A 21,958-nucleotide genomic window follows, 5' to 3' on the forward strand; every position below is an offset into this window, starting at 1 on the left:
TAATTAACCCTTAGAATCCCGGAAAATAATACTGACGTTAAATACCGCTGGCGTCCATTTGAGCCCAGGACTAAAATTTCATTATTAAGTGCAATTTACTTCTTTGTTAATTATAAATGAAATAGTTAACAACAATCTTTAGGTTTTATTGTCATCACAGTATAACAGTGATTTAGTTATCTGTTCTTGTAATGTTCATATATTTCAAATTCACAATTATAAATGCTGGATAAAATATTCTTTTATTATTTGCAAAAGTGCTTTTACAACTATTTTTGTTATTTCGCGTACTTATAATATAATATTTGAAATATGATATTTAACATTTTTGTTTTCATTTAACCACTTTCCAATTCTTTCTTAATATTGTTTCTAAGTTTCTGTTAACAAATCCATATATTTTTGGAAACGTAATAACAAATGCCGTTGTAATACCTACTATATTAGTTTGCATAAACACAACATTTTAACTCTTTTATAACTCAGAATAGATAAATTGTTAAACATGTTGATGCAATATATTTAGCCAATAATGTAACGTTTGTTACAAAGAGCTTAAGCACATGATACACGGAATTTTTCATGACAAACACTGTGTTTCTTTGCAAAAATTGTTTGGAAATAGTGGTGGGCAAAAACAGTCTTTTCGGTTTTCTTCAAAACTGGTTATCAGTTTTCTTCAAAACCGGTTATCGGTTTTTCACCGGATGCGATTTCGGTTTTCTTCAATACCAGTTATGTTTTTTTTCAAGTGTGTTTTATTTCTGGCCAGAATAGTGTTTCGTTGTTCTCCGGAAACCGATTGCGTTTCCACAGAAATAGTTTTGTGTTTCCAAAAATTTTCACCGAAACTAGTTTCGGTTAAAACCGAACCGGTTTTAAAGAAAACCAAAACCTCGGTTTTTGTTTCGGTTTTTCTAGAAGCCGGTTCCCGGTTTTTATATAAAAAAAGGTTTTGCCTATCCCTATTTTGAACCTGGTGCATGCTGACTTATTTCCTCTGTCCTTTCCACGGTTACATATGGAACAAGGAATTTTCTTTCGAGCTAGTTCATGTTCATCCTTGGCTGTATTCTGGGAGTAGTTTGAACGTCACAAATGTCTTGGTACTGAACGCCTCCTCTTTCCCAAACACTGTTAAAACTTTGTTTCTTGAGTTATTCTTTGAAGACATGGAGTAACGAAAAGTCCATAATATATACCCATTCAATGCACTTACATTTACGATGTTAGAGAATATGGACATGGGTCATCTTCTTGTCAGTATCTTTTGATGCTAAAATGTCGAACCATTTGATCGATGGTATCCCCTAGTTCTTCGTTTTCATTATATTGTTATATGATTTAACGTTAGTGTTTCACTGATTTCTCATCTATGACAGGGTGAGAATGCATTGTACTAAGGAGAGTTACAACTTTAGATGGCTTAGGACAATAAGATACTATCATTACATTATCTTAAAATCCAAACATGGTTGTGAATTTCTTTTTCTCCTTAGGAACCGTGATATCTGATGGCAACTCTCGATTTTTCCGTCGTATTGTACCAACTAACGTCAGGTGCTTTGAAAGTAAATCCTGTGCAAGTTCTTGGCTTGTGACAAAAAATAACACACGGAATATTGTGGCACTGTTCTGGATCCCTTCCGTTAGATCCATCACCACTCTTTTATCTTGATCAATTTCTCTGGAATCTTCTGATCTCTTCCTCGTGTTTACTTCCATTTTCCGGACATAGTTTCTTGTACTGTCATGAAGAGCCCAAATTTTAATATAATATTTTCCCGGTTTTGAAGGTATCTACATTTTTAAAGAACATTTGCCTCTGACAGTCAATAGCTGCTTTTGTACTGTCATATTTTGTGATGGTACATACGCTTCTCTCAAATATCCATTCCACATATCAAACAATTCCTTGACCGGCTATTGTTTATAAGAGGCCGAAAAAAACAATACAAATGCACATGATCTGAGTCACATTCTCTGGAAATGAAGTGTGACGGTTCTGCCTTTTCACTAACAAGGCTTCTGCTATGCAATCTACCTTGAATCACTGTACGTAGCTGAACATGCCACATTTAAGCAATTCTTGAAATATAGAATCTCTCTTCGTTACCTGATGTACTTGGTTAAACCAATTTCTCCTGATGAATGATTTTCTACTCACACTGAATTGGAGTTAAGTTACTCACATATCTGGCAACAGCTCGCATAAATTGCTGCCTCTATATCTTCATGTTATATGTGTGTTGGTCTTACGGCACGTGGTGCGTCCTCCAGTATTTCGTCACCGTCCTTAAACTTGTTAAAGCACCGCTCCTCTGTCCGCGTAATCACGACACCTTCACAAAGGGCCAGGCATTTCTTCCGTCCCTCTGCAGCGGCGTTTGTCCGAGGTTTGAACTATACAGCATACGAGGCTAGTTTTTATTACTTATAGCATACAGTGGATATGGAATGCGTGATAACTTCATGTTTCTGATTCATCAGTACTATTTTCTTGAAAATCTGATACATGAATATTTCTCCTTTAAAATTAGAGGCTTAATCTGTTTCCGCTACATTTTCATATAAACTGATTCATTAAAAATCTAATTTTAACATGTCACTATCTTTTAATCGACGTGAATCAGACATTTAATTACCGAGTTATGATCTTCTGTTTTATCCTCGCTGGCATTGTTTTCGGCAAGACATTACCCGTAAATCAGGCATTCGTATACACACATTGGACAATATATTTAATGCCTTGTCGTGAGGATGTGTTCCGTGGTTTAGGATCAGTTTATGAGGATCGTGTTATTGAAGAAATTAATTCAATATTCTAACACATCGATGATAATAATACACTACTTAAAGTTAATATATTTTCAAGTTAATTAGAAGAAAGGGTTTTATTCCATAACTTATTTTAAAACATTTTTGAAATAGTTGCGTAATATAACTATTATTAACGTTTGACCTTTGAACATGAAAAACATTCTATTCTTTAATAGGTATCGCACCATGTCAAGCAGATGAGTTTCAGTGCAAGAATGGGCACTGCATACCAAGCATTTTTGTGTGTGATACGAGAACTGATTGTGGTGATGGGAGTGATGAAACTAAATCTGCATGCGGTAAGTCCAACAATTGTTTTCTTCGTTGTTTATGAGTATAAAATTACGTAAGTGTAACTCGACAATATCTTGCATTTATTCCTCTGGAAATTATATACAAATTTTTTCCAAACTGGAAATGTCCCACAGAATTTGAACAGTCCGTACAGATACCTAAGTGAAGAAATGCTGCTTTTTAACTCAAACACTGTATAGTATTTTCTAAATGTATTTGAACTGGAAAAAAATACCATTTCCATGTAAATCAATGCACTGTCACATACTAAACAAAGGCATTTTTATAAATTTTAATGTTACCGAACAATGTATTATTAATTAGTGTCAATTTCTTTGTTTTTTTCTTTTCATGTGAGTCACATATAGGTTACAGGGCATAGACGTAGATTTGCTCCTCTGAAGATCTGTGAGCCATATGTGTCTTATGCATTCTTCTCCGCCAGCAGCCAGATCTGGTTTAAAATATCTTGAAATATTGAATATTGAGGTCTCCAGGCACCTATTAGTTTTATACAATATATTCTAAAGTGCGATTTAACACACCTGAATAAAAAACCAAACAAGTGATATTTTTGTATTTTTAGCAAGTTAACATTTTCAGATATTTTCGGTGCATATGGATGTATAATTGGGAAAGGTCATCAGCATAGAATGCAGTCACGCACATGACCCAAAACGTCGTATTACAAAAAAAAAAACATTATACGTTTCGTAGGACTTCATATAACGTGCCAAACAATGTCAAGTCTCTAGGCATTTATGGCTCACGAAGCCTCACGATCAGTTCTAATGTGAGCCAAATATGACTCACGGAACAGTTTGGTGTAAGCTACATATGACTCATGTTAAATTCAATGTGCTAAGCATTGATCATTTTTCTGTAATTTCATTTGAGCATGTCCCCACATGACGAAAAGCGGCTACTTTATTAACATGTACTCAGGCATTACAGGTTCCTTTCTTGTTCTGCATTTCTCGTTCTTCTGTCGTACGAACAAATCATTGTGCTTATAGCCTCGAACCTATTTACTGGGATGCTAGCCTTATAAAAGCATTTACATTTTCGTCAAGAAATAGTTCTCTAATTGTGTGTCGCAATTCTTGCCGACACCAGCAGGCAACAGTATATATTTGCCTCCGTAGGAGGAAAATCATATCACACTTTACTTTTTCCCTGAACCTTTGTATCCACGTTTAAGATCTGTGCATTTATAAAATTTGATGAACAAAACTTGTCCAATAAAATATTCACATGCGTTTTGTAGATTAATTGTTTTAGTGTTCCTTCGGTGGTATGATTATTCTTGTGAAGTAGGTTATGTTGAGGAGTCTATGTAGTAGGTTTGGGAGTAGAAAACCACGGTGTAGCATCTCTTTCGGCTAAAATATCTAATGCACTGAACGAAAGTAAAGGTAAGGTTTTTTCGTCACTAGAAAGTACAGTTTCACTTTAAGTATTTGAACTTACCTTTGAAGATAAAACTTCTTTCTCTGCGTGCATTTAAGACACACTGCCTCTAAACTTACAATCAATATTATTTTTCTTGAACTCATTTTCCTTGGCTAGTTAGAGTTTCTTGAAACCAATACCAAATTAACTTCGCACATGTTAAAAGAACACCAACTTGAAACAAATTAGATTAATTCCTTTTTTTAAGAAAAGCAGAACAGATAGAGTGGTTGTTCTATGGATAATCTAATTTAGTTCAAAATGTGATTCCTCCATTCTTTCAGATGTTTACGCCCTATCTTTCACATGTGATTACGTATACAAAATATACTATTTTAAACATAAGATGGGCTATTGGAAGTTTGGTTAATGACATAAGTATTTATATATGAGGTAATAAAGAAGTTATATCATCATCAGTTCATCATTATGTATTTATATTATGTATTAATGTTTACGTGCACAAAATAGACCACGAGATGTGTCAGAGGATCTATGTGCTAAGATTGTAAAATATGAGGAACATGATCATAAATAAAATAAATGAAGCATAACGTGTCTCATGCTTTTCAACTGGAAGATTTGTGTGCCAGGTGCGGAAAGAAATTACTACATTTCAAGGGAAACGTTGCACCGATATGCGGCATCAGTAACGCAATCAGACTGAAGCTGTGAAAAAACTGGAAATCTAGTTTCAATGCGAGATTTAATGTACAGAATACGTAGTTCTGCAAGATATCCAGTGTTCTTTGAAATATGATGTATCTATATTTTAGCCAGGTAAGATAAGCAAGTTTAGGTCGGAGGGCTAACCGAATAGCATGGCTCTCCAATTTGCATTTTTTTCGTACAAAGGAGTAGATGCATTGTGTGATACAGTATTTCCTAAAGTAAGAATAGGGCGGAAAAACGATTTTTTTAACTTTGGAGTAGGATATCGTCTTTATAGACTCTACGCTGTGCCTGTGAGACAACGTGAAAGATGTAATATAATAGTTAACTTAGCTCTAAGTTTTACAAGAGATCGGTCCAACTCAGTTTGAAATTGAAGACGATGTCCAAGTAAGTAGCATTGGTGGCAATGCATACAAGGTAACCATCAACATTTACTCGTAAGAATGTTGGGTCTTCGTAAATTCTTGGACATCTGTTAGGTGGTTCGAAATCAATGTTTGTGTTTTGTCGTGTGTTGACAATTAAATGCAATATCTTGCACCACGTAATAAGATTATCGAGAGTTGCTTATATTACCACGAGTAAAAGTGCATTCACACTGATATTGTTTCACATTCTGCAACGTTAGACAAAATTCAATTCAGTTAAGGTTGCCCGAGAACTAAGGCAGGCGATCTAGATGTGCTCTAGTTTGTTCAAAAGATGACAGTTTAGCAAATCGTAGAAGATAGAGAAGTATCCACGCCTCTACAACGAATAAAAAATCAGGTAGGGGACACCATTTAATATCTAAGGCGAAGAGAAATATTTCGCATAATTATTACAATCACTTTTGTCGCCTCTTGTGAACTAGAACAATAAATGACTCTTCTCACTCTTGTGGCAATTTCTCCTTGTTCCAGATAAAGAGAATAAGTTTATATACCTTGATCTACAATATTTCGTAACCAGATAAAATTGTCGCATCCGAAATTTAGTCTGAACCCAGAAATTTGTGTCTTCCTTAAAGAACAGTGATTTCTACTTCTATTCAATTAGGTTCTTGAATATATGGTTCTGCGGTGTGCATTTTTCCCTACTTAACGCACACTAGTTTTTGCCTGCGTGTTAAGCAAATCCTGAAAGAAATCTTTCCATCTATTTAAGATGCCATCCATATTTGTCTTTCTGTAATATATAAGAGTGAGTTTTACTGTCCTTTTAAAGTTTATTCATCTCCTTATACATGTCCCGAATATTTTAGATTTTACTATTATCTCCACTTCCTTAATTTTAGCTTCAAAATATCGCGTTTCTTTGTTCTAAAACTTTTGAAGCTTCCTGCCTGATGTTGTAGATGTTTGACTCAGATTTTTATGGCCAACGTAATTTTGCCAATTTTCTCGTCTCTGCTAGTTTAATGTATTTCTAGTAAAACCATTGTTAGTTCCTAAGTTTTCGAATATGAGAAATTGAAAAAGTGTGAATCTTTTAAATTCCTTGCTATTCTCTAAGTACGTCAGAAGTCTAATTTTGTAAAAAAAAAAAAAAAGAATAAAAAATGAACTAAATTATGAACAAATATGAATATGGATAGATGTTCCTGATCATATTTCATTAATATCTATCTTTAATTTCTCTTTCTCTCATTTAATATGTGAGTGATTATTGCATCTTATCTTTACATAAGGGACTTCGAACAAAGAGAATACTAAGTTTGTGTAGAGTAGATTTGAACTGAAGACATTGGAATTATGAAACCTGCTCATATAACACCTACACTATTCTTCCACTACCGGCGAAATCTACTAACTTGATGCTTTTTTTCATACAATGAAGATAGGAGAAAGTTTTTTTCATAAAATTAAAATCGGAGAAAGAACGAAAAAATGTTTGAATGCAAACTAACGGTATCAAAAAGACACAGGCACGTTTCAAATTTCCGAATGAAGATTAAAGTAGGGAAGTATCTTTTAGGACAACCCTTTTGAAGAAATATTGCAGGCACTACTAACTGAACAGTAGTCGGTTAGATCATACTTTGCTTAATAATTAGCGAGAAAATAGAAAAAATATTTTCACCAACTTAGGCGGTTACTTTGCTCAAGAAGAAAGACGCATTAAGCGTTTACTTTTTTGTTTTAATTCTCGGCTTAAGTATTTTGTATCCACTCGGTGAACGTAGAAAAGTAAGTTCTGCCAATAGTAGTAGGAAAAAGGTTTCTACATGGATCATGTTATATTGAAACACATAACTATTATTATGTTGAGAGCGTATTTGTTGCCAAACTATATATATGCAGAGGGAATTATATTTCCCTTCTTTCTTTATCGAGTCACTAGCTGCAGGAAGAACATGTATCGTCGGTTGTGAGTTTGGTGAGTAACTCAATCTTCGTAAAGAACTTCTGAAACTTGAAGATCAAGGTATCGAGACACGGTTTGAGACGCTTTGAATTTACTTTCAAACAGCAAGGTGCGAAAAAGGAAACAGAAGTGTAATATTGGATACACATAAAGATGTAGGACTGACTGCTTTGGTCTTAAAATTAGTGTTTATTGCCTGCTTTCACTGCATTTTTTTAACTTTTTTGTTCCCAACCAATACTTATAAGACATTTTATCTCTACCAATATTAGCTATAATTGGGTAGATATGAAATTGGACTGAAGCAATTGCAAATCAGAATCTAATTTGAATTTTATCCGCCAAACGAATTTATACCTGACAAAATACATTTTTACTGCAAAACTATTCACAACCAATTAAATATACAATACTGAATAATTAAAACTATATTTTAGATAAAGTGTACTCATTGCAATTGCATTGCATTGCATTGCAAGGGGTTATGCAAGAAAATATAAAAATCAGTAAAGTCGGTGCCACTAATGGCACCTTTTTCGCACTAGCCGTCATCGAATTTCCTACAAAAGTGCAAAACGCTCAACCCTATTGTATATGTCTCTTGTAACTCCATGAATTTCTGCGCGTGGGATAACAGTTCTAGAAACATAGTAAATTGACTCATTAGATTGCTTTTTTTCTAACCAATTATAAAACCATCTATCTGCATTCTGACACAACTTAGTAGCGTTAAAATGCCCTGTTCTCTTATTGATTATCAACTTGAAATCACCAAACAAAACGTTACCAATAGTTATTTTTAATCTGTTCGTAGCAAATATCGTTTAAACTATAATAGTTGTCTGTAGTACTCGTACTTTTCAAGAAGAAAATAGTATTATTTCATTTTCATGCTCTCAGCAGATTGCAACTGACGATGCGAAACCTCTTTCGCTTTCGTTATTAATTGGTAATATCATAACACCTATCATAGAAATATTTAGATATCCATAAAGTGATAGGGAGAAATATTTTCTTGTATACATATGTCCCTGAAATTAATCATTCTTTCTCGCTTGTACCTTTTGGTTCTATATAATACATTGTATTTTCTTTAGAGTCAGCTATTATTTAATTGTAATATTCTAACAATTCTTTTGACTATTTTCTAACCAATGCTCCAATCTCTTACCACAATCTTGACAAAACTTAGTAGCGTTAAAGTATTCTGTCTGCTTATCGATAATGAACTTGAAATTACGAAAATAAATCACACCAATAGTTATCTGTAATCTGTTCCTAGCAAATATCGTTTAAATTGTGAGAGTTATCCATAATTTCCATATTCTTCATGAAGAAAATAGTTTATTCCATTTTTATGGGTCTCAATCTTGGGCAATTCTAGAAATATATGCTACCACAGAATTCTAGAAACATTTTATGAGTAATAATCATAAAAAATAAAACATATTAAACCTCACTACAAGAATGCCTCCATCTATCCAACTATTATAGGAATCCTCAAACCATAACCATTTAACATATACTTTATTAAAATTCTTACACAATACTTTTTCAACAAGGTACTCATCTGTAACGTTATTTATACTTTTTATCTTTATGTTACATATATTGCCAACAATTCGAATCACAAGATAAGTCAACAGGATTCCGCGCAAATATTAATAATTGCATACCTTGAAAATTAGGCACATCAAATGCATAGAACAACTTTTATTCTCAAAACTCCATGAATATTTTTCTGTTGTCATAGCAACACGACACAAATAACTATCTTGTGTTACAGCAACTAGCATTACATTATTATCAATCTATCTCAACACATATATTACATTTTTCTTCTTCTTCTTCACAACAGATTGTGCACTTTAAAACGCCATTGTCAAAATAGCTACAATTAGAAACGGAAGTAATTTATAGGTATCAATTATACAATCTCGTTGTATATATGACTCCCGACTAGGACTTCTTAAATTGCTTACAACTGAATAAAGAATCCTGGACCGTTACATATTTTACATACATGGTTAGCTTACTTTCCGAGTAGCCCTCAAACACACACACACACACACACACATATTATATATATATATATATATATATATATATATATATCTTAATTTCATTTTGCCTTAACAATAATTTTACGTTTATTTATATTTAATTACATTTTCATGCTATAAAATTATCGACGAACAGGACATTCAAAATGTGGTAAGATTGTTGATCACTTTTAGGTAATAATATAGATTCTTTAATTCAGTATCATCGAAGCTCATGAACAAATTAAATATAAGTACGTTGACATACTATATAATTTATTTCTTCCATTTGGGCATAATTAAGATAATTATAACAGACGTTGAAAGCACAATATTGATAATTGAAACGAATTGCAAAGAAATCATAACAACATTCAAAGCAAAACAAAACTACACTTTATCAATACAGTACAACCCCTCAAATCCGAACCCCGGAAATCCGAGAACCTGGCAAATCAGAACACGTTCTCATTAGAAAAAAATAACTACAGCTGGAAAATTAAAAAAATAGATTTAATCACAAAAAATTAGTTTTTTTAAGGTTTTATCTTTTTTAGACTTAATGCTTACTAAAAACGTTATAAAATACAGTTAAGTTTAGATAAAATAGGAAATAGTTTACGTCTACTTACGTATTTCGAAAACTTCAAAACAATGAAATTATTTTAGGTTAACTGGATTACGATTCACACGAAAAATTACAACACAATATTAAACAAACACTGATTTTTCACTTGAAGTCAGTTATTTTTAACTGTCGAAGATTAGAAAATCTTCCAGCGGAGGCAATTCAAAGCCAGCGTCGCATGAACATCACGTAGTTCGTAGTGGCTGACGGGTGTTGTTCCACAAAACGTAGTGCGATGTCAAGAAAAGAAGCAGCCTCTGTGTACGTCACGACGTCCGTAGGAGCTTCCTCTCCCTCACTGTCACTGCCACCTACATCGCCGTTACGCTGTCCATGTACCATGTTTACTAAGTCCTGGTCACTCTATTCTTCGTTCACATCAACTGTTGCGCACTCTTCTAAGCAACCTTCTCCTTCATTCTCACAACCTGGGACTTGCTGCACAAGATAAGAAGCACTTGTTGTGTGACAGGGGTAGGGTCAGGTGCGTCTTCAAACTGGAGATCAGGCCAAAGCTTCTTCCAACTTCTACGCAGAAAGTTCTCGCTTGTGTTTTCCCATGATTCAGCAAATAGAAAGAGTCATTTTCAATTAAAAAACGAAGGAGCTTCTTCCCTTAGTTTAGTTTCACGTGGTTGAGAATCCCTTGGTCCATTGGCTGCAGAAGTGACGTAACATTCGAAGGCAGGAAAATCGCTTTTATGTCCCCGCACACCAACTGCTTGTTGGACGGATGGGAAGAAGCATTGTCGATGAGAAGAAGAGTTCGTTTTGGCAGATCATTTTATTTATTGAACTTTTTCACTGACGGAACGAATTGCTTATCGAACCACTTCTTGAAAAGAGTACCTATCATCCATGAGTTGCTGTGATTTCTATAAAATACTAGAAGTGAATTCATATTTAAATTCTTCATAGCCCTAGGTTTGGCAGATTTTCCTATCACCATCAACGGCAGCTTGTTTGTTCCTGTGACATTACTGCAAGCTAAAACTATAAGCCGCTGTTTGTTTATTTTGAAGCCTGGTGCAGAGGATTCCTCTTAAGGAGCGAGGCTTTTCGTAGAGAGAGCTTTAAAATTCAAGCCTGTCTCGTCTGCATTATAAATTTGCTGAGGCGATTAATTTTGCGATGACACTATTTCAGCAAATTCTGTTATGTAATTTTCAGCGGAAGCTGTGTCAGCTGACAGCTTTGATCCACAAATTGATACTTGTCTAATTCCATGCCGCTTTTTCCATTGATCCAACCATCCGTTGCTCGCTGAGATGTATGAATCATCGTTCATCAATTTTTTCAGATGCAACGATTTTCCCTGAATCAATGGACCACTAATTGGCACGCCTTTCTGTCGTTCTTGCAAAAACCATTTAAAAACTGCTTTATCGATTTTTTGAATGACAGACACTGCAGCGTGATGGCGTTCTTTAATGCCTTTTCACTTGTGGTTGCAGAACACTGTTCGATTTTAGCGCGATTTTTTTCCTGTCACTTATTGTTGCTTTTCCAACTCCGTACTCCGCCGCTAACTTGGTCAAACTTTTGCCGTTGTCTAAATGTTTTCAGGCTTTTAACTTTTGTTCCATGACACACGAACTGTGTTTCCGCTTACTTGACTCAGCCATTATAGTACGTAATTTTAAAACGTAAATTCAAGCTCTTTATTAGAATATGTAAACAAATAGTAACCGCACAAACGCTTAAACACTTAACACTTAACTAACGCCTTATTTATACGCACGATCCGCACTATTCAGCAGGTGAACGCTCACTAGATAGACGAAATAATTACATCAATAAATACAATAAGAAAAAATGATAGGGGTAGAGTGATAATAGGTTATTTTTAGCACACACTCGCCTAGCAACAATGACAGCTCACCGGACGTACACTGGACCACCCTGTCTAACCTCAGTCGTTGTTTTACCGCCAAGTTAGTGACGAAATAAGTACATAATATTATTTACGGAATAATACAAATAAAGAAATTATTATATGGAAGATCAGTCTGAAAACTCAACGTTACCTATGTTAATCTTAAATAAAACTTCTGAACAAACTAACGTTTTAATTAACTGTATCCATTTGCCTTTGGTATATTTTGACAAACGCCATAATTTCAACTCATCCAATGACAATTACTAATGGGAATGTATATTGGTAATTATTACTAGGATCCAAAGTCTTATTAGTTTCATTTACAGAAAAAAATAACTCTTGCGAGTAAGTTGATGACGTGGCTCTAACCCGTCCCGCGTCAGCCACATCTGGTTGAAATTGTCATTACCAAATGATTCGGTTAGGTTGCATTGAGTGGCGCAATCTTGAGTACCGTTCTGTAAATTATGAATTCCTGCAAACCTTTGGTTTCTATTTTGAGAATTTCTGGCTGCTATGAAATTGTTACGAAACCCATTTCGAGAAAACTTAGATGTACTATTTGACTGATTTGGAAATGTTGTGCGATTATTATTTTTTGTTTCTTCTAAAATTGTGTTCGGTTCTATTACTGGTATAATGAAATCTATAATTACCTCTTATATTAGAATTACTCTTCCTGCACATTGATATTTCTGACTGTAACATGATTGGTTTGGCTTCGGTTATTATTAGTTTGGTTTTGATTAGTATTACTTTGCACCATGGATTGATTTTCAAACTTTTGCACTATCACAATCAGATGATTGAAAATAATATATTGTGAGAAATCAGTATTTTCTGCAATCTAAAATGTAATAATATCCGGATCACTGCTGTAATTCGTGATTCCTGTTGGTATGGATTAATTAATTTCAACTCATTATATTCAGAAATCACAAAATCAATAAGTTTCTTATCAGTTTTGGGATCATATTACAGTGTAAGGTTGACGTTTCTAACTTAGAGTTTTAAATGAAAACATAATATAATTGCTGGGCCATGAGTGAGGCTGCTACTCCTAATTCCTTAAGTTAGAAATCCTTTCAGATTTTAGTTAGTTTCGTATCTGAAATTCCCAGCGTGTTGAGAGTCCAAACCAGGTGTACGTTACACTGTTATTGTAATGAAGTTTAACAGTGTTTGAAAGCAAGGAATGTGGACCCAGAGACAGTACTAGTTTCCGTATTTCCGCAATTCCCACATAAATTTAGAGTAAATTTTACTTTTAACTTTATAGATATTGAAATTAGAGACTGAGCATCTTCTACTTTCCCGATGGGTCCTTTGAGTAGTCGAGGAAGGTATTAAAGTTGTCTTTCAAGGACATGTAACCTTCTATAAATCTACAAATTACTAGTCACTCAACTTACCTAAATTAGGGGAACTTTAATTATAATAAATCTAGTTATTCACCATAAATTTCTTGACTTCTAATTTTAACTCAGTCGTGTTTAGTACCTGTTACCTAGACGACAGCGAAAGGACGATTTATTACTTGTGAATTTTATTTTATTTGTTTTAACTTAAGAATGGCAGACTCCCTAGTTTAGTGTTGTGATAAGGATAGATTAAATATTATAAAGATTGGGTCTTTAACATTATTATTTCTCAACCGGCGTAATAGATTTATAGTTTCCTTCTTCATAATTAACATATTTGCTTTTGTGGTTAATGTTTGAAAATCTTGTTTTGTAACAAATGTATCTAAATTTGACTTAAGTTGACGTAATGTTACAGCATCAAAGTCTGCAATTGCAACACGCAAATAGCTTTGTTGTCCATTTCCGGTGGTTATGAATCTATCTCTTATCGAAATTCTAAACTAATTTGATAATTTTGATTATATATATATATAATTCATCTTTCTTTAAGTATGTGTTTGTAATGTTTTAATACATCTTCAAAGTTCTTTCTACCACTTATTAATATTTATTGGCTCAATGTGATTCAAATTTACTACATCTTGTTGATCAACCTCACTAGCTACATTACCAAGACTTTAGGTTTTAAAATCAATCAGTGTTGTGTTATTTGATGTAAAAACTTTTTCTAGATCATTAAGGTTTCTAGGCGTTTTCAATAGTTCTATTTGCTCTTTGCTAATGGGAACCAAACTTTTAACATTACCAAAGATATCCATATTTGTTATATATAAAAATTCCAAATTATTTAACAGCAAGATGAACAGAAATACGAGCTCCAACAAAATCAATTAAATCACCATTGTTATCTCGAATTAAAACTTTGATGCTGTTGAATTTATTGTGGTGTATTGGGGAAAATATATTTTTCTTGGGCTCATATATGATTGTTCCTTAAATTCTGCATGTTCTAAATGTTGTGACTAAATCTGTTTTATTATGTGTTGTGTCATTGTCTTTTAAAATCATACCTTCTGCTAAATGACAGGGAATATTTATAGTATGAAATGGATGAAACTTTGGTGGCTTATCTCTAACATGGTCTGTTTTCTGAGGCAAATTCTTCTCACTGAAACCTATAACAATATTTATGGTATCTAAGGGTATGTCACGAGTTCTGCTCAATATTTTAAGTCTACGTTTCATTCTGCCTTTGGCAAATTTAACTCTATCTCCTAAAATACCGCTGTCACGCATACTAAAGAATCTAATATGTTCTTCTAATTCTTTTAAACTATATTTACCAGGTGGAAACGTCATTTGCTCTCAATAAGCACATTTGTGTTTTAATGTTAGAAACTCGTATGAATCGTTATAGCCAATGATATTTTATTAATTTTTCTGTAATGTTTGGTGTTAAGTATGTTTTAAAAAATTCTGCAAGAGCTTTTTCTAAATTGTTTTCAAATGGATATTACTGAGACGAGCTTAGTACCGAGAAATAACGATTTAAATTAAATACTTTCATTTATTACAAAATAAAAATAAAATGGACAATTTGAATATTAAAGTAAGGTTAACAGAGCAAACAACGAAGAGGAAGAGGAATTGTGTATCATTTCCTGATTATCTAAGATGTTTAATAGTGAAGCCTAGCGGGTGCGAAAAAACGACATTAGTGATTTCTTCTTAGCACTTGACTGATTAAAAGATGAAAATGTTTATATCTATTCTAAAAATCTGAAACAACCTAAATACCAAAAACTAATAAAATTCTTCGACATATAGAACGTGATATTAAAGAAACAATAGCAATAGTAGGAGGAAACAATAAAGAAATCATTTCACTAAATGGCTGTGAGAATGATTATGTGCGAGTGTTTGATGATTTCATTTTAAAAGACAAAACAATGCAAAATAATACTTTACTCTAGGACATTTTAAAGGTTTAAACGGTTTCTATCTCCTACATACCTATTCTAAAATACCAAAACAATTAACTAGAGAAGACTTAAACTTTCTTTGTATCCTTGACGGGATAATGTGAATCTAAACCACATATATGATAAATTTGTTTGATCTGATATCTTGTCTCAAAAATTACCGTCTTTATGCAATAAGTGTTAGGGAAAAGAGCATGGTTTTTTAACAATAGATATGACTAGGAAAACGAATAATGGTAAATATAGAAATAAAATGTAGAAAATTCTAAAAGTGTAAGTTAATCGTAGATGAACGTTAATGAATGCAGATGAACGTGTATGCTGTGTTACATTGTGTTATGTTTTATATTTTCCTTTATATAGAAATAAAAGTACAGATTTATACGTTGGTGAACGTAGATGAACGTAGTGAACATGAATGTTCTGTTACGTTGTGTTGTGTTACGTTGTGTGTTGTTGTGTTTTTATTTTATATAATAAATTGATGATAATAAATGTAATAAATATGTTAAGAGCAGAACTTGTTAAGAGATTTAATGAAATTTAAGAAGCTAATTGAAGTAAATATGGGAAATAGAAAGACAAGATCAGCCTGTTATCGATGCAATTAAGGATTTAGGACAAGATATATCAAAAGTAGCAGACGAAAATAAAAATCTAGGTGAAGATTTTGCTCGAATGGCACATAAAAGTGCGAGAGTAGATTGATGCTTATTAGTGACATCCTATATATGAAAGTCCAATACGTAATAGTGATATATCTGTAACAGAAGAAATGAAACACATGGAAAATCAAATTAAGTATAAAGTAAAATTAGTAGAGACTATAGCAACTACTCATATTCGTAAGATTGCCTGAAGATATTATGCAACTAGAGATAATAGAAGTGTTGGAATACAACCATACGATAAAGTTGGAAAAATTATACACAAGTTTGATATTGATGTTTGGGATGGTTTTATTCATCCTTATTATGGTGATATGTATATAAAAATTTTGAAATACGCGCTAGAGACGTCGATGGAAAATACACTGCTAGTCACAATATTAGAGTTATTAATAATTTCTTACCACATTAGTTTTCCCAAATACATGGAGGTAAACATGAGCAGATATTGGGTATTATAGATTATTCTGGTTTAAATTCGACAGCTGTGAACTTCGAAAAATGTACGATTTCGAAACCAGAAGCAAATCGTTATGATGAATCTAGATGGGAAGGAATTACTTGGCGAAGAACATATGAAGAAGTAGTGCTTTTGCTAAGACTTTCGAGGATTGTCTTCTGAATATAATGATATTATGGGGAAAGGTGATTTAAAATATACTTTTATAAGAAGTGGTTCTGATGATAATGCATATGCTATTTGGAAAACAAAGAAAGATGATGGAAAATGTGAGAATGATCAACCACATCAAGATAATGTTAGGATTACAAATATGGAGTTGAGAATGTCTGTTGTTAATTATGAACCTAACTATGCTACCATAATAAGTTCTAGCATGTTAAAAGAGAGTAAGATTCTTATTTCCTTCAACACATACCAATGTTTACAAAACAGAGTTAAAGGCAAATGTTTAGAATTCGATCTAACCAAACAATTTCACTCACCTGAATTTGATGTGCCTAATTTTGTAATTGTCTTTTTTTAAATTGAAACCAATGACAAATAAGTAAGAGATTCAAACTATTTTGATGATTATAAAATTTATAATATTCATTTTGGTAATTCTAGAATTGAATCCTTTCCCTTAGAGTACTTGATCTTGGATTTCGAAAAACAAAAATATCAAAAAGCATATTAGGTGTACGATATATAACAGAGTTACAATTGGAAACACTGAAATGTATTACTATCCAGAAGAGTTTTTAGAAAATATACAAATGTTTGTAATTAATACAAGCAAACGTAAATCAGTAACTGTAATTAGTAGAACTAATTTGAAATCCACTGCTAATTTACAGACGATGTTCCAATTAAAACGATTATTTGTGTTGCTATCGTCAGTAAGAACCTTGAATACGATGTACAGAAAGAAAAGATGATCGAGACAATTTTATAAACTATATGTTTATTAGAATTATTTAGTTTCTAAGTGTTTTTTATGATATTATTATAAAAATTCGTTTAACAGAATGAATATTTCAGATAAAATTACACGCGAAAATTTAATTCCGTTAATTAAGAATATTTTATAAAATCTTGTGAAGTTATTAACGAAAAACAGAAGAAAGTTCAAGAGGATAAAATGTACCTATGCTACACGTGTTCCATTATACATTCTCCTATCAGCTTCTCCAGGATTTGTTAATGTGTTTATTTCTGTTAGAGTATATCATATTATTACAACTGCATTTGTTTCCACTTAAACTGAAATCACTGTCTGCCTACACAATTTAATATAGATTTAAAGAAAAATTATTATAAAAATATGATAAATCAAATTGAGTTGTTTAAACATTAGCTTCATGTAATTAAGTTAATAGATGTTGAGTTAACAGATAAAAATGTTAGGGCTATTGTTAATAGAACCAATAATACACATTACGATATTCGAGACTATTAGAAACAATGAAGTTCACAAAAATTTACTAGAGAGAAATGACACGTTGTTATGGAATCTGAGAAGAACTTTTTACCAATACATTCAACATAATAATCAAAAACTTTCAGGACCATAATAAATCGTTTTTGAGGTGAATGGCTGCTTATTTCCTTTAACGTATGACCAATGAACTGAGTTTAAAAATTCATTGTTTTGCATATAGAATGAGATAAGCAGGAGATTTCACTGCAGCATCCAAACTTATAATAATGTACATACAATTTAGTAAGTTTTTATTGTTATAACATAAAAGCCTATATGAAGAGCATTGTTATTATATAAATGGTTAATAAATATGTTTAGATACATCTTGTTAAACGCTGTTCAAATATTTATATACTCCATTATGTTACTAGTTTCAGATTGGCGTCGAATTTCATTACTATGAACGATAATTATACTCATATTAAATTCAATTCCTGAAATTAACAGTAATCCTACATACTTTCACTCAACTATAACTGATTGACTTTGGTTGACATTTGGCGGAATTTTCTACAAACAGCTTCTCATTCATGCTAGCGTGGAGAGTTCATTTGCATGGCTGAAATTGTCCGTTGAGAAATTTGCATTGAGAAATTTTCACTATTTTCTGTTTGCGACATTTTAAACTTCAATAACTTTTAATTAAGCAGCCATCTAGGAGCCGATTTTAATGAAGCAGAAACTGTAGTAAATGGAATTGTTATAATACATTGACTTTCAAAATACACTACATATTCTTTTGTCCTCACTGCTGTATAACTTAATTAATGTACTTCGGTAAACAATATAGAATAGAGACAGGTAAAATTGGTGCTGTGGTCAGTGAAAGGAGATTGAAGGGGTGCGGTCAGAGTTTGATACGTTATCTACTTGGGACAATACATGACAATCCTATTGTAAGACAACTGAAACACAACGTTGCAAAGATTAGACGAATCCAAATTTGAAAACATAGTTTTTATTTCGTAGAGCGATGATGAAGAGAGAAGATCACCACGGAATATTAATTCTCAAGTACAGAGGGGTATCAATGCTCACGTAAAACCTAGGAAATTAAAATATTCTAATTCAAAATTTAAAATTATTGACATAAGAGGTGTAACTAAGTTTACTGGTCGCGTTAACAATATAAAAGCAAACTCGTTTTTAGAAAGCTTTGGAAAATAGTAGGGTTAAATACATTTAAATATGAATACCATCCCTACAATTTTGTAGAATTAATAATGTGATGTTTTTAACTATATTCTTCACTTTGTGAGGTAGAAATAATGCGAACTTGAGACAGGTAAATAATAGAGAATTCACTGAAAAGAACTCGATCCCATAATTAGCTCACGTTTTACACGGTCGTCCCTTCCCTTGTATATCTCAACAAGAACTTAAAAGAAAATTATAGGGGATAACTTCACCGATCAGTTGCGACAACAAAATACATTAATGTTGATGGTGCTATTTTTGAACAATTTCATAATAGATTTTCAAATTTGAAGCACAAATTAAAAAGTCGTTTAATTCATCATGCATTTTTGTATTATGTCGGTTCACCAGAGAATCAAATTTAAGCGTGCCGTAACATTGCAAGTAAGACCGTTGTAAGCTATACTAAGATAATACACATTATAAATATTTGTGAAGGCTACAAGCATACTATTTGAAGTGCAGGGATTCAAGGGATCTCAGTCCTCTCTCGAATCGCCTACTCAAGGAGATTTCGAATTCCATACATGTTAAGCATTAGCTGATTACATCTTGTATCACCACGTCGTCGTGTCTTTGAGACTTAGACCCTGAAATAATACTTTCGGGAACGTAGTTGGCTAAAATTTCGATCAAGTTGTGTTTCCTCAGTAGCAAGTGCATGTGGTATGGTACTTTTAGAGTAGGACAAATGGTTGTTTCTAATAATAATTTCTATGTATTCTGTTGAGCATAAGGAATGCAATCTCTCTAGATTTGAGGTAATATATTTAGGGTGCAAAATCTCTCACGCAAATAATTAGAAATAAAAAAATATTTGACCAAAAGGGAAAGTGAGTTATGTTACAATAATTTTAGAAATTATTGTAAATAAAGGATGAATTAAACCGTATATTTTTACGTATTAAAATATAGATGAAAACGATGCCGCTTTAAATTAATGACAAATGTATTTATCTCCTCCTCCCAAATTAATATGTAAGTCATCGTCACATTCATATACAAAATATTATGCTCACAAAAACTCAAATCTCAATACTCCTCACATATTAATGAAATTGTATAATAAACTCCAATTTCTGTGAAATAACAGCAAATATCTAATTTAAAAATGCTGACAAAATTACTCAGAATTCTTAAGGTAGAAAATAAATAAATAAGAATTTTCTAGTTTTACGTCCCATGATTATAACCTTTGGCTTAAAGGAAACGAATGAATGAAGAAAGCGAATGATTATGATGGGTTGTTAGAATGAGAATGTGAGAGAAAATGGTACTAAACCCATGAACACCGTGTTGTTCTCCACAAATTCGCATTGCCTGGGATCCAATCAGGATCCCTTAATGTCAGAGTTGAGCACTCAACCACAGAACTACCTTATCCCCTCCCGTAGAAAGAAACATGAATAATTATCTAATTTATTGATAAGCACTGAGAAGTATATATGTGGATGTCAAAAATATGTTCCTTCCCATTCCTTTTCTTTTCTTTACTTTCCTTGCCTTTCCTTTCCTTTAATTTCCTTTCTGTGAAAATAACGTGCGTGACGGAATCAGTACGTGGTCTTTTATATACGTAGTTGGAAAATATTGTATCATGTAAATACATCTGCAAAATGCTTTTCGATAGCGAAGGTTGGCTTGGGAGCTCGAAAATGGAATCTTTGGTTTACTGTTTCCTAAGATATTGAAGTTGGATTATAAAATGTTTAGTTCAGAACAACATACAAAATGACATGCAAAATTTAGTAGTAAACAAGGTGTATGTATGTTTAATTTATTTAGCCAGTACAACATATATGAGTCCTTAAAACACAGGAAAATCAAATAATTATTTTCACAGTTTCTAATATTGCTCATTCCCAAAACACTAATAGTTAGTGTTCCTGTTTCCCTTAACGTGTTGCGAGGTAGGAAATCTTGTAAATTCAAGAGAAATTAATTGTTTAGAAAGGCATAGACGTAAAACAAAATGTCTATATCAAATAAATTTCAGAGTGCTAGGAAAAAAATACCAAAACCATGGCAAAATAAATCCTCACAGAAACATGTTAAGAACTATAGATCAACATCAATGCATCAATTCGGGTGCATTGTCAACCCAAGTTGATCGGAAAATTATAAATACATATTGATTCATTGTGTTTCATCGGACAAATTTAAAAACATATCCTTTCATTGTGTAAAATTAAGACTTCCAAACTATGCAAATTTAATAACCTTACCTAATTTTTATATAGTGCATATAAAAGTACTTGTTGCTATTAAGTAACAAGATCAAAAATATAACCTCTTCCTCGCAAACTGAATATATATTAACAAGTCATTACCTGCTACCTCTTAGGTTTTTGTTCTATGGTGGAAATGAGGAATCGAAAAATCGTCTTTATGAACAATTTCCTGTTTAAATAGTATATACTGTATTCAATGTACGGAAATCAGCAGTGAAACCGGAAGTAATATCAAATTCAAACCGCTTTCGATTTCCGTAAAGTATTTTCGGTGTCATTAGATCTTTTCCTGACACTCTGAATCGTACAAAAAAAAACAGTTCTCGCTATCAATTAACATCATTATTACATGGGGTTACAAGTTGAAACTCGATATTACTGACTTAACCATTTGCTGTTTGAACAGATCATCAATGAAACAGACGGGACCTACTCCTGGCGCACTAAATCGACTG

The 21,958-nt window shown here is 32.6% G+C and overlaps 1 protein-coding gene across 1 annotated transcript in view; it reads left to right on the forward strand.

Moving 5' to 3' along the window:
- Positions 1-21,958, forward strand: part of LOC145680807 (uncharacterized) — a 163,658-nt gene that overhangs the window by 131,492 nt on the left and 10,208 nt on the right. Inside the window, exon 6 of the mRNA XM_081751878.1 lies at positions 2,997-3,119. Coding sequence (XP_081608004.1) covers positions 2,997-3,119 — 123 coding nt within the window. The remainder of the gene's footprint in view (positions 1-2,996; positions 3,120-21,958) is intronic.

This window comes from Thermobia domestica, chromosome 3 (assembly GCF_964235325.1).
Source record: "Thermobia domestica chromosome 3, izTheDome1.hap1.1, whole genome shotgun sequence".
Classification (NCBI taxonomy): Eukaryota; Metazoa; Arthropoda; class Insecta; order Zygentoma; family Lepismatidae; genus Thermobia; species Thermobia domestica.